Source organism: Megascapheus bottae, chromosome 5 (genome assembly GCF_031878675.1).
Source record: "Megascapheus bottae isolate mThoBot1 chromosome 5, mThoBot2.hap1, whole genome shotgun sequence".
Classification (NCBI taxonomy): Eukaryota; Metazoa; Chordata; class Mammalia; order Rodentia; family Geomyidae; genus Megascapheus; species Megascapheus bottae.
Window position 1 is genome coordinate 78,151,530 of NC_143513.1, and position 18,723 is coordinate 78,170,252.

The 18,723-nt window shown below is 40.2% G+C and overlaps 1 protein-coding gene across 1 annotated transcript; it reads left to right on the forward strand.

Moving 5' to 3' along the window:
- Positions 1-12,169: 12,169 nt before the first annotated feature.
- Positions 12,170-13,105, forward strand: LOC150063727 (olfactory receptor 6B1). The gene has a single exon (XM_090332436.1). The coding sequence runs from the start codon at positions 12,170-12,172 to the stop codon at positions 13,103-13,105; it is 936 nt and encodes a 311-aa protein (XP_090188562.1).
- Positions 13,106-18,723: the final 5,618 nt, after the last annotated feature.

Sequence of the window (18,723 nt, forward strand, 5' to 3'; positions counted from 1 at the left end):
TCAACAGAATTGAAATGCTAGAATGATTTTTTAAAAGAATTTATTAACATTGATTTTTATATCATATTTCAAATGACATGTTTTAAAAAAGTATTCAAGAAGGGAAACTATATACAATCACTGGCACTTAGTTTTTAGAACATAATCAAAATTAGGCTAAGGGTTTGTATATCATAGATACATATTAATTTATGAAATAAAACATTATGTCTATAGTCATAGGTTTTTATGTCTATGTAGTTATGTTTATATTTCCAATACCATGTCCATAGCATTGGGGTATGCAAATATTGAGTCCTCTCTCTTATACTGTTTGGATCTAATAGCCACATATTAAGGATACCATGTGCCTTTTGTTCCTTTGGTCTTGACTTGTCTCACTCAACATGATTCGCTCTAGATTCATCCACTTCCCTGCGAATGTCATTATTTTATCTTGTCTGTTGGCTATATAGAATTCCATTGTGTATATATATATATATATATATATATATGCCACATTTTCTGTATCCATTCATCTGCAATAGGACGTCTGGATTGTTTCCATCGCCTGGCTATTGTGAATAGTGCAGAGATGAACATAGCTGAGCAGGTGTCCTTATCATATGCTGGGTTATGATGTTCAGGATAGATGCCCAGGAGTGGTATGGCAGGATCGTAGGGAAGGTCAATTTTTTAGTTCTTTAAGAAACCTATAAAAACATTCCATACTAGGGAAAAGCTGCAACAATATGTCGCAACAAAACTAACACTACAGAGAATTCTGAAAGATGTTCTATACATAGAAAACCAAAATAAATGCAATATAGGGAAAGAAATGGCACCTAAACAGCATACCACCTAAGGACCATAAGAACTGTCAAGACACAGGCCCAAATAAAAGCTTTTAAAAATGGTAGGACCTAATAAATATCTCTCAATCCTAACTCTCAATATCAATGGACTCAACTCTCCAATTAAACGGCATAGGCTGTCTAGTTGGATCAAAAAGCAAGAGCCATCGTTCTGCTGTCTTCAAGAGACACATCTTACCCAAAAAAAACAATCATCTTTTGAAAGTGAGAAGTTGGAATAAACTCTATCAAGGTAACGGCCCCCATAAACAGGCTGGAGTTGCCATCCTCATATCAGATAAAATAGACTTCAAACTAAAATTAGTAGGAAAAGACAAAGAAGGTTACTACACACTACTAAAGGGATCTTTCCTCCAGGAAGACATAACGATCCTAAATATTTACACACCCAATCCCGGAGCTCCGAACTTCATCAAGCAAACTTTACTTACACTGAAACCATACATAGATCGAAACACAGAGATTGTTGGCGACTTTAACACACCACTCTCACCTATGGACAGATCAACAAGGCAAAAACTCAACAGACAAACCTTAGAACTGAACAACTATATAGACCAACTAGATCTAACAGACATCTGCAGAATATTCCCAGCAACAACACAATATATGTATTTCTCAGCAGCACATGGAACATTTTCCAAAATAGACCACCTCTTAGGACATAAAACAAACCTGGACAGATTCAAACACAGAAATTATTCCATGCACACTCTCAGACCACAAAGGCATCAAATTGGAACTGAACACACATCTCCACCAATGAAAACCCTGTAACTCATGGAGACTGAACAACACATTGTTGAATCACCAATGGGTCATCGAAGAGATCAGAACAGAAATCCAACAGTTTATGAAATTTAACAATAAGGAGCACACAAAATACCAACTCCTTTGGGACACAGCAAAGGCAGTACTCAGAGGAAAATTTATACTGCTGAGTGCCTACAACAAGTTGGAAAAATCACAAACCAACAAGTTAATGTTTCACCTTAAGCTCCTGGAAAAAGAGCAACAAACCAACCCTAGTCCCAGTAGAAGAAAGCAAATTATTAAAATCAAAGCAGAATTAAATGATTTGGAACCCAAAAAGACTATAGAAAGAATCAACAAAACAAGGAGTTGGTTCTTTGAAAGAATTAACAAAATTGACAAACCCTTAGCAAATTTTACCAAAAAAAGAAGAAAGCATATCGAAATAAACAAAATCGCAGACGAAAATGGTAAAATCAAGACAGAAATTACCAAGATCCAGAATATCATGAGGGAATACTTCTCAAACCTTTACGCCAACAAATTTGAGAATCTAGAAGAAATGGATGAATTCCTAGCCAATATTAACATACCCACACTGAACCAAGAAGAACTAAACCAACTCAACAGGCCTATTTCAAGCTCTGAAATAGAAATGGCAATTAGAGAACTTCCACGTAAGAAAAGCCCAGGGCCAGATGGATTCACAGCTGAATTCTATAAGGTCTTCAAAGCAGAGCTCACACCAATACTCCTTAAGCTCTTCAACGAAATTGAAAATGAAGGTTCTTTACCAAACTCATTCTATGAAGCCAGTATAACCCTCATCCCCAAACCAGACAGAGATTCATCAAAGAAAGAGAACTATACACCTATATCTTTGATGAACATCGATGCAAAACTTCTCAACAAAATACTGGCCAACCGTCTACAACAACTCATCAAAAAAATTATACACTATGATCAAACAGGATTCATCACAGGGAGGCAAAGCTGGTTCAACATACGCAAATCAATTAATATAATTCAACACATCAACAGGAGCAAGGACAAAAATCACATGATTGTCTCAATGGATGCAGAAAAGGCATTTGACAAGATCCAACACCCTTTTATGTTAAAAGCTCTGGAGAAACTAGGAATCCATGGAACATTCCTCAATATAATAAAGGCTGTGTATGAGAAACTCACTGCTAGTATTACACTTAATGGTGAAAATCTAAAGCCATTCCCTCTAAAATCAGGAACGAGACAAGGATGCCCACTCTCTCTACTACTCCTAAACATAGTACTAGAATTCCTAGTCAGTGCAATAAGGCAAGAAGTAAGCATAAAGGGGATCCAAGTAGGGAAAAAGGAAGTAAAACTATCCCTCTTTGCAGATGACATGATTCTGTATTTAAAGAATCCTATAGACTCTACTCCCAAGCTCCTTGAGCTGATTCAAAACTTTGGAAGAGTAGCAGGCTATAATATTAACCCTCAAAAATCAACTGCCTTCTTTTACGCCAACAGTGAGAGGAACGAGGCAATAATCAGGAAAGCAACTCCTTTCACAATTGCCGGGGCCTACCGGCAGCAAATTGGGGTTCCTGAAATAGGGGGCAGGGACTGGAAAAATTAGAAGAGAGACAAACACATCAGGTCCGGGAGGTCTGCAGCCCAGGCAAAAACTGCCGCCGTTTATTCTCAACTCAAAGTTTTTATCCCTCCTTGAGACCAGGGCACTGCCAGGTGTTACATCCAGATGGTTAATCAGGGAACTGTTGGGGGTTACATTCATATGGTAAATCTCAGATCAATTGAACAGGAGAAGGCCAAAAAACAATAAGACAATCAAGCAATTATCTGATGCAAATCAAAGTACAGTTTGATTCCACTCTTGCTCCCGACATATCCCCCGTCTTTATTTTAAAAGAAACACAAGTGCAATTTCTATTCTTTCCACTATCTCAATTATCTCTAATTATCCTGTCTCACTTTCCAAAAATGACTGGTCCCTTCATCTAGAGGGGATTGATGGGCAGAGATTCAGCTTCTGTGACTTGTTCAAGCTGACTCAAGGGCGTTGTCTCTGTGCTTGACCAGGGACCTTAAGAAGCCTAGCCTGTTTTATCAGGGATTGCAAGGATTAGATATCAGGAATAATAATTTGCTCCAAACTGGAGATCATATTTAACATTTAACAACTGCACAAACCATCTTTGGCTACAATAGTGTAGCTTACATAGCACCCATTTGCAAAGGCTTTTTCTTGATTGTCTGGGGAACTAAATTTCTGCAACCTTAACAATGCTTCAGTTGTCAGATCTAAACAGATTAATAGAGACACAAGCCTCAGATCCACAAACTTTTCCTGAATTTGTGGCTGGTGTCAAAAATAAATAAATAAATAAATAAAAATTTCGCTCAATTAGGACTTTAAACTACCCAGCACACGCAGCCTCCAATATTACTTGAGTAAAAGGGGCAGTTGGCCCATATTGGGAGCAGGCACTTTTTAAATCCTGTAATAGTTTAACAGGAACAGGTTGATGGTATACTTGTTCATCATGATCAACTAAACTAGGGAAGCATCGAGGCCCTGAAATATCTTCCCTCTCTCTAGCAGCCTGAGTCAGGTTTAATTGCGATGCACTGTGCCTGGTTGTAGTGCCTGTTAAAAGGGACTTGTTGCTAGGGCCTTTAGGCTTGCCTAAAGGTTGAAAAAGGGATTGAGGCCGTAAGGCTGCAGCCGGTGGTGGTGGGTGTGAGGGGTAAGATTTAGAATCAGACACCATAGTGGCCTGAGGGTCATCTTTCTTTCCTACTTCTGGGCGGGCTCTCTGCTCCATCCCCATTTTCGATAGAAAATGTAGCATTTCTTCTAACTTCTTCTCTATCGTAGCCACCCGGCCCTCCATTGACTCATCATAACTTTCCTCCTTGATATTCAAACCTGAATTCTGATACTCAATATCTACTGGTTGTTGTTCCCTTTTCAAGATCTCACTTAGACTCTCTTGGGCTGCAGCATTTGGCTCAGCCTCAGGTTTTTCAGAAGGGTCCTTTAACTCATAAATTTCCCTTAATTCAAGATTAAGTTCAGCATTCTCATGTTGAGGATCTATGCATTCACTTACTAAATTCCATACATCAATAGCCTCTACTGGGGTCTTTTCGGGGCCATATACATTATAATATTCTTGAATTCTTTTTCCTATCTGCTGCCAGGTTTTTTGGAATTCCTCCTCTAAAAACCTCGGGTATGCCTCCTCGACAAACTGTAGGAAGCTCTGAAGCACCCCTTTTTCCACCCACGTTCCGTGGGCTTCAAGTAGGTCTGTTAAGATCGGTACAAATGACCTATGGCTATTAACTTGACCCATAATTTTTACTCCTGACTATACACTCTCTTAAGATCCTCTCTTAATAGTCCTACGATGTGTTACTCACCACAGCGGGGTCCTCCACCGTCGTCCCAGATTTTCAGGGTCCCTGTTCGGGTGCCAGATGCCGGGGCCTACCAGCAGCAAATTGGGGTTCCTGAAATAGGGGGCAGGGACTGGAAAAATTAGAAGAGAGACAAACACATCAGGTCCGGGAGGTCTGCAGCCCAGGCAAAAACTGCCGCCGTTTATTCTCAACTCTAAGTTTTTATCCCTCCTTGAGACCAGGGCACTGCCAGGTGTTACATCCAGATGGTTAATCAGGGAACTGTTGGGGGTTACATTCATATGGTAAATCTCAGATCAATTGAACAGGAGAATGCCAAAAAACAATAAGACAATCAAGCAATTATCTGATGCAAATCAAAGTACAGTTTGATTCCACTCTTGCTCCCGACACACAATAGCCTCAAAGAAAATAAAGTACCTAGGAATGAGCTTAACTAAGAATGTAAAGGACCTTTTTGATGAAAACTTTAAAACCCTGAAAAAGGAAATTAAAGCAGAACTAAGGAAATGGAAAAACCTCCCATGCTCCTGGATTGGAAGAATCAACATTGTGAAAATGACAATCTTGCCAAGAGCTATCTATAAATTCAACTCAATACCCATCAATATCCCAATGGCATTCTTTAAAGAAATAGAAGAGGCAATTCAAAATTTCATATGGAATAATAAAAGACCCCGTATAGCAAAAACACTTCTTAGCAGAAAGAACAGCGCTGGAGGAATTTCAATTCCAAACTTTAGACTCTATTACAGAGCTATAATTATCAAAACAGCTTGGTACTGGCACAAGAACAGGCCTGAAGACCAATGGAATAGAACTGAGGACCCAGATATTAAAGCACAGACCTATGGCCACCTAATCTTTGACAAGGGAGCCAAAAAAATAGAATGGAAGAAAGACAGCCTCTTCAACAAGTTGTGCTGGCAGAACTGGTTAAGCACCTGCAGAAAACTAAAGTTGGATCCTTCTTTGTCACCCTGCACTAGAATTAACTCCAAATGGATCAAAGACCTGGAGGTAAAAGCTGACACACTGAAAACTTTACAGGAAGGAATAGGAGATACACTAAGCCTCCTTGGCACAGGTCGAAACTTTCTTAATAAGGACCAAGAATCACAACAAATCAGAGAAAGGCTGGATAAGTGGGACTGCATTAAACTGCGGAGCTGTTGTACGGCAAAGGACATAGCTAGTAAATTAATTAGGAAGCCTACAGAGTGGGAGAAGATCTTCACCAACCAAACAACGGACAAAGGCCTCATATCTAAACTCAAAAAATTGGATCACTCCAAAACTAATCACCAAAGTAACAACCATCCCATTAAAAAATGGGCCAAAGACTTAAAGAGAGTCTTCTCTGAAGAAGAAACAAGAATGGCCTATCAACACTTGAAGAAATGCTCAACATCTCTGGTCATAAAAGAAATGCAAATCAAAACAACTCTAAGATTCCACCTCACTCCAGTTAGAATGGCCAGGATCAGGAAAACGAATAATAACAGATGCTGGACGGGATGTGGCCAGGAGGGATCACTACTACACTGTTGGTTGGAGTGCAAAGTCGTTCAACCACTATGGAAAGCAGTGTGGCAGTTCCTCTAAAGGCTAAACATAGAACTCCCCTATGACCCAGCAATTCCACTACTTGGCATTTACCCAACCATCCAGAAACAAGGGCATACTAAATCCACTAGCACAACAATGTTCATTGCAGCACTATTCACCATAGCAAAGATATGGAACCAACCTAGATGTCCCTCAGTTGATGAATGGATCAACAAGTTGTGGTATTTGTACACAATGGAATTCTATGCTGCTGTCAGAAAGAATGACATCGCCCCATTTGTTAGGAAATGGAAAGACTTAGAAAAAATCATATTAAGTGAATTAAGCCAGACTCAAAGGAACTTAGGCTCAATGGTTTCCCTCATTCGTCATAATCAGTAGAAACCTTGGGCTCTACTAGCAGAGATCTGCAATAGAGCAAAACCTTGATACCTAAGGCCAAATAGTATGAAGCTAATTGAAAGGACCTCCAGGATACTGAAACAAAAGCCATATAACGAATGATTGTTGTCCTTAATGTACTATGTTATCTCTCATCTCCTTTGCTGTCCCTTGGGTGTCTCATATTGTTAGAGCATCTCACTTTGTTATCTGATATATTGAATTTATTTGTATTTGGTTATTTGAAATTAGTAGGGAAGGGGGGAAAACCAAAACGGGTGGGGGGGTTGGGGGGAGGGTAATGGGTACCAAGACATGTGAAAGGGTATCAATGTATGTGAATTAAGGCACTTTCTATCTGGCAAATATCATGTAAGCCTTTTATTAATTACAATAAAAATATTTTAAAAAAAGAAACCTCCACACTGCTTTCCAGAGTGGCTGAACTAGTTTACAATCCCACCAGCAGTGCAGTAGGGTTCCTTTTTCTCCACAACCCCGCCAGCAACTGTCATTGTCTGAGTTCAAAATCTTGGCCTTTCTTGTTGGGGTAAGGTCATATCTTGGGGTTGTTTTTATTGCTAGAGTGATTTTTTGATACTCATTTACAGTTTCATGAAACTATAGTGAATCATACAGCCTTTCCTTGTGAGACAGATGCTTCAGAGTTTTGTAAGCGTGGAGAAAGTACTTCAGTAAACTGGAGTGTTGTCTTACAATTCGTAATCTTAGTCATGTGGTATCAGAAGAAAGATAACATGAATCTACCATGATTCATTTATTTAGCACGTAATGATGGCATAGTATTCAAGAGAAACTTTCATTTAAAATGTAGAAATACTATTCTACCTCAGTGTCAATGTCTCCCTTAGAGCATCAACATACTCATTCCGACTCATGCCAGCCAAAGACCAAATACTAAACAAAAGGCTCTGTCAACAGAGAATTATATGGAATACATTCTTTCCCTCTTCCTCTCTCAAGAAAGAATACATTAAGTGGGGCTCTTTTCAAACTTTGTGGCCTTGAGTGGTTTTTTTTCTCCCTATGGAATTAATATCACATAAAAAATGATGGTCACAGTTGGCAACATTTTCTTTCAGATCCCACTGGAGAACTGAACCTCTTATTGCCAAGGTTCTCCCTCCTGGGTCTTGGCAGAGATGTAGAGAAAGTCCTGATTGCTACATAAAGCCCTTTGAACCCACAGACCTTCCCAGCACTTGAGCATTTTCCAAGAAGGCAATGGGTGCCCTGGTGCCAGGGTCCTGCAAAAGCCAGACTCAGCCACACTGGAAACAACCCCTATGGGAGTGCCTCTAGCTGTCCTCTCCTCTATTCCTGGCTGTCAGCTGGAAGGCAGGGGATAATCTCACTCACTCACTCCTGCTCAGCGTAGGGAGTGGTTGGTTCATTACATCTGTTCCATTGCTGAATTCTGTTTTTTTTTCCCCTTCCTGTCTTAGGATCAGTGGAGGGCCTCTCTCCACATTATTCTACCCCATCAGAGGCTGCTGAGCCAAGGTAAGAGACCCCTGTCCCAGCACCTTGACTGTTCTGGAAGCTCTGCTTCAGGCTCTAATAGTGCATAGATATATACGAACCTAAAGTAGTCTGTCCTTTCTACCCACTCAATTTCCCAGCAAGGAGTCACTATGATGTTCTCATGTTCCAAAATACATGTCCCCCAGTTATGCAATGAGCAGAAAGAATAGATGCTTCTTACTATGTTTTAGGTATGTCTTTTGGTGTTAGGATGGAAATAAACACCCCAAAGTACAACTACAATGTTTAGATCCTTTCCATGCTCCCGGAACTACTGGTGCTACAGGCTGCCACATCTCCCTGGTCATTTATTTGTGACAATGGCAAAAAAAGAAAATCTGCCTCTGCACCAGAGAGGACAGCTCTTAGATCCCACCTTTGCACAGAATGCACACAAAATCAGAGGAGATTGGCATAGATGTGGATGGTGCAAAACCAGAAAGGAGTGAGGTTGTTTGATCCATGGTGAAATGTGCTCTGAGCATGTGAGGTGGAATTACAACTTTTATGAATACAAAGAGTCCACATCTTTTGTAGTGAAATACTACATACAATCTCCTAATTGCATGTAATAAGTATCTACAAACTTCCACTTGGCTGAGGAGAAATCAAGAGCCTTCGGCCCTAGATCTTCTGTTACTTCAATGAACTGGTACTGCTAAATATGCTCATCTTTGTTTCCTTAACACACATGAGCTGGAGTGATTTTCTTCTTCTTTGTGTGTGTCTCTAAGTGTCTGATATGAGGGTTCCTTCTAATGGTTCCTTCAGGCTCTGGGTTGATGATCATGTCTTTTCCAGAGCCATTCCCTCTCATCAATATCCAGGATGCAATATGAAATCATTTCGATCCTGCCAACAAACCTTCAGTAATGACTTCCCGCCTGTATTTCAGGATGTTACCATCATTGTGCTATTGTGTAAAGGTGCCTGTGACCTGACCCCTGATCCCAAACTCTATCCATTCCTTCCCTGTCCATCTATTCAAATGTGCCTCTCACCCTGCTACCAGGTTTTCACTTTCCTGAATAGGCAAGGTTGTTTCAGACCTTTATGCCTTTGTTCACTCTGACACCTCTGCCCAGAATGCTGCTTCTTATGCATTATAGACTTACCACATTAGCCAGTGATTATCTAGCTTCTGATCCATTTACCAAATATATTCCTTTTAGCTTTGTGTGTTTGGTTGAATACATTCTTGTGTATTCCTATATTTATTGTTTTCTTTTTTCTTCCAATGTGGGCTGAAATCTAAAGGCCTAGACCTATAATACAATTTTAGTGGGACTGACTAAAATTTCTGAGATAATCGCAATTTTGAAGCATAAACAAAAATGATGGCGGGTTCCAAACCTGATGTTGTTCATGCATTGTGAGTCAGCTTAGGGATTAAAGGCACCTCTAGCTGGAGGTCAGACAGACTTGGGCTCCACTAGATGTTTTCACTCTCTAACAGCCTGTTTCGTGAAATTAGAGTGACAATTTCTCATTAGTATTCTTTGGGGGACCTCATGGATTATTATGTGAAAAACACTGCTCACACTCTCAGGTATTTAATAAACATTCAATGAATTAGAGAAAGTTACAGACTGTTAATAATCATCAAAACAAAACCATAGCAAATTCTTGTCCATCCCCACATCTTTCACTCTGAGGCAAACATCTGTGTTCCTATCAAGGTAAATGGCAACAAATCTATGTCACAGGCTGTGTATATGGGATTTTGCTTGATTTCTTTCTCTCCCATACTCATATCAATTGCTATTATATACTCTACTTCTAAGATGTATCTTCAGTCTGCCCAATTCTCTTTCTTTTTTTATTTTTTTTCGTTATTTAAAATGGGTTTATTTGGGGTTGTTCAGAGATTCTCGTAAAATAGGAATGGATTTGTGTTTTTATTTTTTATTTTTTGCCAGTCCTGGGGCTTAAACTCAGGGCCTGAGCACTGTCCTTGGGCTTTCCTCAAGGTTAGCGCTCTATCGTTCTAGCCATAGCACCACTTCTGGCTTTTTCTATGTATGTGGTATCGAGGAATCAAACCCAGCTAGGCAAGCACTCCACCACTAGGCCAGATTCCCACTTCAGTCTGCCCAATTCTCTTAACATCAGGGTCACTGTCACCTTCTCTAAACAGCCCGCAACTGCTCTCATAATTCTCACAATTGAGGGCCGTGGAGTCCTGTAGGATTTACAATTCCCTTTCTATGACATAACCATATCATACTCCTCTCCATCTTTAATCCTTTGCTTGCTTTACCTGCTTTTAGACTAGTATTTCAAATCCTGTGATCTGTGGGGATTTTCCTGCTGCAGCCTTTCCTACCAATCCCCTCTCTCCCATCTTCCCCCCCACTCCACCACCTCAGTGACAATGGTGGCTTCCTTCATTTAAACAAAGCACTCTTCTACCTCAGCTCCTCAGAATCTGGGTTTTCCAATCTTCCTCTGTTCTGAATGTCACCTCTTCAAAGGTGAGATGGACCTTTTATGCTGATATTCTGTATTTTCTAAAACTCATAGAAAATGTCTTAAATTTATTTATTCACTTCTATTTTGCTTGAGTCTCTCCACCAAGAGACTCTGAAGCTTTTCGTCAAGAACTTAAAGTTCCAGAGAGCAAGTTCCCTATTTAGTTTACTCAATACTCTTTCATGGCTCCAAGCAACCTCCTGTTGTCCTATATGCAATTCTTTACAGCTCTAATGAGGGCTAAAAATCACCTATTATGCCTACTATCATTTATGTTGGTATAAAATATGATCTGCTTTATTTGTGTTATCTCTATTTGGATTTTAACCCATAGTGACATGAGCTGAATGAGTATTAATACAGTTGAAAATAAAATCACTGCATCTCAGAGAAGGTAAGATACAAAGTCACACAACCTGGGACAGAAGTGACACACTAGTGTTTTGTACTGAATAGTACAATTGTTATCTTCTTAAGTGCTTCAGGGATAATGACACGCCATGTGTTCTCCACACTCAGGCATGGGAGGGGAAAAGATGAAAGGGTCACAGGGAATGACTTCCTGAATTTGGAGCTGAAGATGGATGGGAAGGCAGGTGCACCCTTGGTGGCTGTCAGGTGTAGCATGGAAAGGGGTGGCGGGGGTGGGGGCGGCGTCACGGGGATTGGCAAACTTGCTCTGGAAGCAGCCGATTATCAAGGCAGTGTAGGGTATTAGCTAGCACAGAGCTTTAGCTGGACTTCATGGTAATTCCTACTGTGCTATCAGTGAGAATTTGGTACATTCCTTGATAGTGCTCCAAGACATGTGTTATTCATCATTTAAAGGAACATATAATATATAAAGATGCCATGTGAGGATTAAATTATGTTACCTGCATGTGGTGTCTGGGTTGCGATCCAAACTGAACTGTGCAATTTATTAATACGAGCCTGTTCTATGCCAGGTGTGGTGGTACGCAGCTCAGTCTCAGCACTGGAGGATCACGAGTTGAAGCCAGCATGGACTAGACCATGAGGCCTTGTTTCGCACCCACGAGGACGTTTGCAACAGCTCTTGCACGACATGTAGACAGAGAAGTCAAAACTGACAGAGGTTAACTGGACGCAGAGAGAGCGACTCTTGATCCTCTAGGAGAGCTGAGCTCGGTGTCTCTGATATGGAAGTGGAGAACCAGACGAGGGTCAGCAGGTTCCTTCTGGTGGGGTTCCCGGGGAGCTTGGGCATGCGGGCAGCAGTGTTCCTGATGTTCCTCGTGGCCTACGTTCTGACAGTAGCAGAGAACGGGGTCATCATCCTGCTGGTGCAGCAGAACCGGCCACTGCACAAGCCTATGTACTTCTTCCTAGCCAACCTGTCCTTCCTGGAGACCTGGTACATCTCTGTGACCGTGCCCAAGCTGCTGTTCAGCTTCTGGTCTCTGAGTAACAGCATCTCCTTCACTCACTGTATGATCCAGCTTTACTTCTTCATCGCGCTCATGTGCACCGAGTGTGTCCTCCTGGCTGCCATGGCCTACGACCGCTACGTGGCCATCTGCCGCCCTCTCCACTACCCCACCATTATGAGCCACGGGCTCTGTTTCCGCCTGGCTCTTGGTTCCTGGGCCATTGGCTTTGGCATCTCTCTGGCAAAGATCTGCTTCATCTCCCGCCTCAGCTTCTGTGGGCCCAATGTCATCAATCATTTCTTCTGTGACATCTCCCCAGTGCTTAATCTCTCTTGCACAGACATGTCCGTAGCAGAGTTGGTGGACTTTGTCTTGGCCCTGATCATCTTCCTCTTTCCCCTGTCCATCACTGTCCTGTCCTATGGATGCATTCTGGCCACAGTGTTACGCATGCCCACAGGGAAGCAGAAAGCCTTCTCCACCTGTGCTTCCCACCTCGTGGTCGTCACCATCTTCTATTCAGCCACTATTTTCATGTATGCCCGGCCACGAGCCATCCATGCCTTCAACATGAACAAAGTCATTTCCATCTTCTATGCTATTGTCACTCCTGCCTTCAACCCTTTTATTTATTGCCTAAGAAATCGAGAGGTCAAAGAAGCTCTGAATAAGCTGATCTACTGCCAGGTTGCTAGATCTGACTAGTCTGTTGCAATGGATGGGGAAGGTGCACGAATGCTTTGCCTCCCTCCAGCCTCTCTCTTTCAGTGTCTCAGTGGATCATCAGGAGGTTCTCTTGACTTTAGTGTGTCCATAATCATCTCGAGCTCTTGTCTCCATCTGCACACATGCTCACTGCTCTAAGGGCATACATACCACAGAGCTGAAGAAAAGGACTTGGGTTTGTATGATTACAAATGTATTTCCAAGTGAAATGGTGTGATAGCTGATAGTGTATGCAAGCATATACAGATAGGAAGGTGGCTTTTTGATTTTTCAAACTTGTGTCTGTGACCAAGCAGATGCTTAAAGAATCCATCCCCATTCTCCACATGTTGAGACTCAGTCCTGGAAGCGAATTAGAGGCTGACCTCAATCCTTGCCAGACAACTTTTCGGCTCCTACTTATTCTTTCTGCTTCCAAGAGAGTGCTTTCTTTTAGATGTAAGTGAATCCTACCTTGTACCATTACATTTTGTGTCCTGATAGCATTGATAAAGTTGCTTTGTATTAGACTTCTGTATTTTCCTTCATAATATTTGATGTCACAATGTTTATATCTTCCAATGGATGAACATAAAGCAAATGAAAAATAAGTATCAAATACATTACCAGAGGAAGCTGGTAATTAATTTTGATTCAGAGTTCTCTCAATTACCCATTTATTTATTTATTATTTTTTATTTCTTCTGGACTATGTTCTTTTTTCACTCATCAACACAACAAGTGAACTCAATTTTAGGATCTGATAGAGATTTTCCTTTCACTGTGATTCTCCACTCTGGCCATGTATTTATCTGATATTTCCTGTGGCAAAGGGAGTTTTACTTTAAGCTGCAACCCAGGTAATAGGCCCCTGTCACCCGGTGCTGTGATTTTATATACTGTCTTAAACAGGACCATTTATTAACACTTGCAACCCTTTCATCTAAGGACAGGCAGCACTTTAAGAATGGATTCTTTTTCTGTTGAACTCAGAAGGCTGGGGTGGGGTTTTCTAGCTCTATTTTAGGAACAGCCACACAGATATTTCAGGAATCAAATAACATGCTCCTATGTACAGTGAAAGAAAGAGGTCAAAAGTCAAGATCTCCTGACTCTGAGCCTTGTGTCCCTTTTGCCACTTATGGGGTTTCCCTAGAGAGAAACAGGCTTGCACACAGTCTAGGTGTGGAAGCTAATTACCAAAGGTTAGGAATGACCTCATAAGGTACTCTACCCAGAGTACATTTAATAAAACAGAAATGGACAAGTGTAAGGATAAGTCACAGAAAAGAAACAAAGGTGAAATAGAAACACACCTCACTTTAGAGAAAACATGTTCCAAAGGAAATGCTGCTTGTTATAGAAATGGTCTAATATTTGATCCTGGAACATACTTTGGTCCTTTTGTGCAATGAAGAAGTACTCATGAATGTATCCACTCTTACAGGCCTTGTATATGATTGGGAAAATGGAGAACAATGATGGTGGAATATCTACTGTATCACTTCATACCAGAGAAGCATGAGTATACCCCACGATCAGACACAGTGCTTATGTTCTTGGAGCATCTCTTGACCACTGTCTCCCACGATCACCTCCAGTTAGGCAAGATAGAAATTGCTCCTTCTAGGAGTAGTGAACTTACCGCAGGCCTCCTCATTGCATCATTTAATATTCAGACTTGAAGGACCACCTTGGGTCACATTAGGTACCAATGACACAGAGGACATCAAGCAAGACTAACTGTTAATTTAGTAAGATACTGTCAGACATTTCTCTCTGCCGTGGCTCACACCTGCCACCAGAGCAAGCTCTCCACACAGCTGAGAGCTCTATCCAGGGGGTACAGGAGTTGACCTGACTTAAACACTCAAGAGTCACAGAAACCAATGTCTCTTAGGAGGACCGAAGAGATAGTTTTCAAGATCTTCACCAGTTATAAAAATCACAACATGTACTGAGCATCCATGTTTAAATAAAGATTTATAGCATTCTTGTTTCTATAACTTGAGTTATAATTTGCCAACAAGAAGTCCATTTTTCCAAGAGCAATGTGGACCAACATTTATAGTTGACTAACAATATATAGTTGATATGTACCATTCTATATGTTCTTCAGGTTTATAGAACCAAAATCACATTATTAACTAGTATAGGCCATTTAAATGAGGTTATTTCTTCTCTTGTTGTGCACAGGAACCACAAGACTTGACTCACACTGTGCACTGGACTCACATTTTGAACCTTGGAGATATTTTAGAAGTTAGTAGTCAGACTATTGACGATATGACTTGGAGTTTTTCTATCAATAATATTCGTTTAAATTTTGACTGGAATTTTTTTAGTACAATCTGTTGGAGTTGGTGATACAAGCAAAATTCTTGACTTGATGTTAAGCCTAGGAACTATACATATCCTTGACATAAGCCTTCCACAATCATTCTCCTGTTTATCCTTGATCCCTTACACTTTGACTACAGTCTCTGAGTAGAGATAATGATTCCATGAGAATAACTGATAACTTGCGGATGGTCCCTAATTCTATTTCACTTGCTACAGAAGGAATAGTACGTTTGTATCAGTAATAACAGGAATTTCAGAAGTTCCCTGAAACTACTTCCTACATCATGCAAGGTTTTCACATTCCAAGACAGAATAAGCGTGAGTGGCAAAAATCATTGCAAAACTTTTTTTTTCCTTTTCCAACTATTGTTCAATGTCAGATTCAATTAGAATACCATTTGGGAAATATTTGATCCCACAAGGAATTGTACATGTAAGATTTAGGCATATCTTTTAAGATTTTTAATGCACAATGTGGAATATGCATGAAGCTGCTAATTGTTTACTTGGTATTAAAATGGGGAAGTATCACATGATACAAGAGGGCTCTTAGATCAGGGCTGTTTCATCAGCCTTTCTTCTGTTGTCATGGTGACAGCGACTGAGCACAGCCAAAGGCTGCTGTTATCTCTGCAGAAAGCACATTCAGGATTTGGGATGCTTCCCTTACGTGATTCATAGTTCAATGGAGATATTGAAAACTCCCAAGGTGTGCTGAGATGATGTGGTTATTAATAATTGACTTACAAGAAATAATCTGCAAATTGCTGAATTTTAAGACATTTGCTTGAAGTTATGCACCTTCTATCTGATGAATATATTGTAACCCTTCTATTAATCACAATAAAAAAGACATATTTGCTATGGAGTAGGCAGCATGCAGAGATTTTATTTCCTTTCTTTACCACATCATGTTATATAGTTTTTTTTAATTTTTGCATTTATTGCTTACTTTTGTTTCCGCCATGAAAGTTTTAGCGTATACTGATAGAATACAACATATTAATAATTCGTCATTGCCAAGGGAATACATACATATGCATGTGATTTTAAAATTTCTTTAAGTATTTGTACAAATGGTTTCAATTCACCATGCCAGTTTATGACTACAATGCATCTTTAAAGGAATTTTATTGTTATTATATAGGAGATATAAAAAGGAATTACAGCCACGTAAGTCAGGTAAAGGGTATGTTGTTACTTTTTGGACACTTTCACTCCTCTTGCTCTCTCCCAGCTTTTGTCTCCATTCTCACTTACAAACCGTGTCAACTTCGTGTCTATGAGTACCACTGCTGTATCTGGTCACCTTTTGTCCCATCATCATTTGTGTTCCCCTTAACCTCCAAAGAGAGAAGAACAAATACGATGAAAAGAAAAGAAAACAACAATGAAGAAAAAAAACCTTGGGTTTGCGTTTCCTGCAGTTCATCTCTGTCAATCGTACTTAAATGACCACATCCACATAGGCTTTGTGCGTTTGTGTTCCTCTCTCAAGAATACACTCCTTTATTCTCACTATGTAAAGGCATAGAGCCCTGCATAAGGTATCACGGTCCTGTGTAGTTTTAGAGTAAGTTCCATCTAAGAGAGAAGACATGTGCTGTTTGTCTTTTGAGTTGAGTAGAGCGCATTTCCGGATTCCATTTTTCACACAGGCATTCTGAATATTAGGATTGTATTTGCCCATCCTTTCCCTCTTCGTTCATCTACTCCCCTCCCCTTAGACTCTGCTCCCTTCTGATAAAACAGATTTCAGTTTCCTAACATTCATTTTGATAAGCTGTAGGTTAGTTGAACGTTGGAATCCTCCCTATCATTGAGTCAAATTGCCTATATGTGCATATGAGCGTGCATGCTTTCATTATGTTCATAATTTATTTCTCGCTCCACTCGTGAGGGAAGATATGTGCCCCTGGTCTTTCTGAGCCTAACTTGCTTCACTTAACAAAATCAGGTCTTTATGACGTCTTTTAAAGGTACGATGTCTTAACAAATCAAATGCCAATCTATTTATATTAGCTGTCTCGCATACATCAGACATTTCTTCACACAGCTGCTGCAGAGAAGGTCTTGATCTTCAGCACAGACCTCTCCTGGTGTTTCAGCTTAGTTTTCTCATTCCCCTTTCCCTTCCCACCCTATTCCTGCTTAATCCTAATGAATTTTTTTTACTATTTTAGATAGTTTACATAAAATGCTATTACAGGCATGTGCATATGTCCAAGCTCAACAAGATGTATACATTTCATGTGTATAGATTTGTACATAAATAATGAAACAAAATTATAGAATTTTAGAGTTTTATAAAATGTGCATTTTTTTAATCGCAAAGAAATAACCACGCATCTCCTTAAGAAGTTACATTGGTCTAGGCATAAATAGTGGTTCCTGCCTGCAATTCTAGCTACAGGAAAATGAGACCTGAAAATTGAACTTCAAAAGCAAGCCCAAGCAAAAAAGTCCATTAGATTTCACTTCTGATTATCTGCCAAAATGTAGGAGCAGAGGGATGGTTCATGTGATAGAGACCAGATTTGAGCAATCAAACTGAGTGAACGTGTGAAGATCTGAGTTCAAGCCTTGGTACTATCACCCTCCCACCCACACAAAGTTATTCGAAATAATATTTACCCGATTAACCTAAAATACATTATTTAACAAATATTTCTGGATTGTCTTTTCTGTATACAATATTATGATAGCTGTCTGAGACCACACGAAGATAAGTCATTCATGGATACTCTCATAAGATAAGGGAGATGTAAAATGTATTTGAGATCATAATGCAAATAAAAATGAGAACTTTCAGAATATATTACTTTCAGATATTGAAATAAGCCTTACTGTTCATGGAAATTCACTATTATTTTGGATCAGTTTTGGAGCTTGGGTTCAACTTGATTGTCACATATTGGAAGAGATAGTGGGCGATATTCAATATCAAACTTATACCTTTGGCTTACATTCAGTAGATAATGTCACAAACTGAAGGCATTCTCACAGACTGGTAGCACGGCTGTGTAAATGAACATGAGCAGAAAGAAATAAGGCTGCCGTGTGAAGGTGTATGACAGTACATACAAGCTCATGAGAAATGAAGATGGCCTGAAGATGGATGATGGGAAGAATGATAAAGGCCATGAAGCCTCAGGCAGCACAGAGGACGACTGAAGGGAAAGCCAGGAAATTGAGACAAGGAGGAAAGCTGAACCCCACAGACAGAACTGGAGGCAGTTTCCGTTGTGAATGATGGAATAGATCAGTGATTTTCT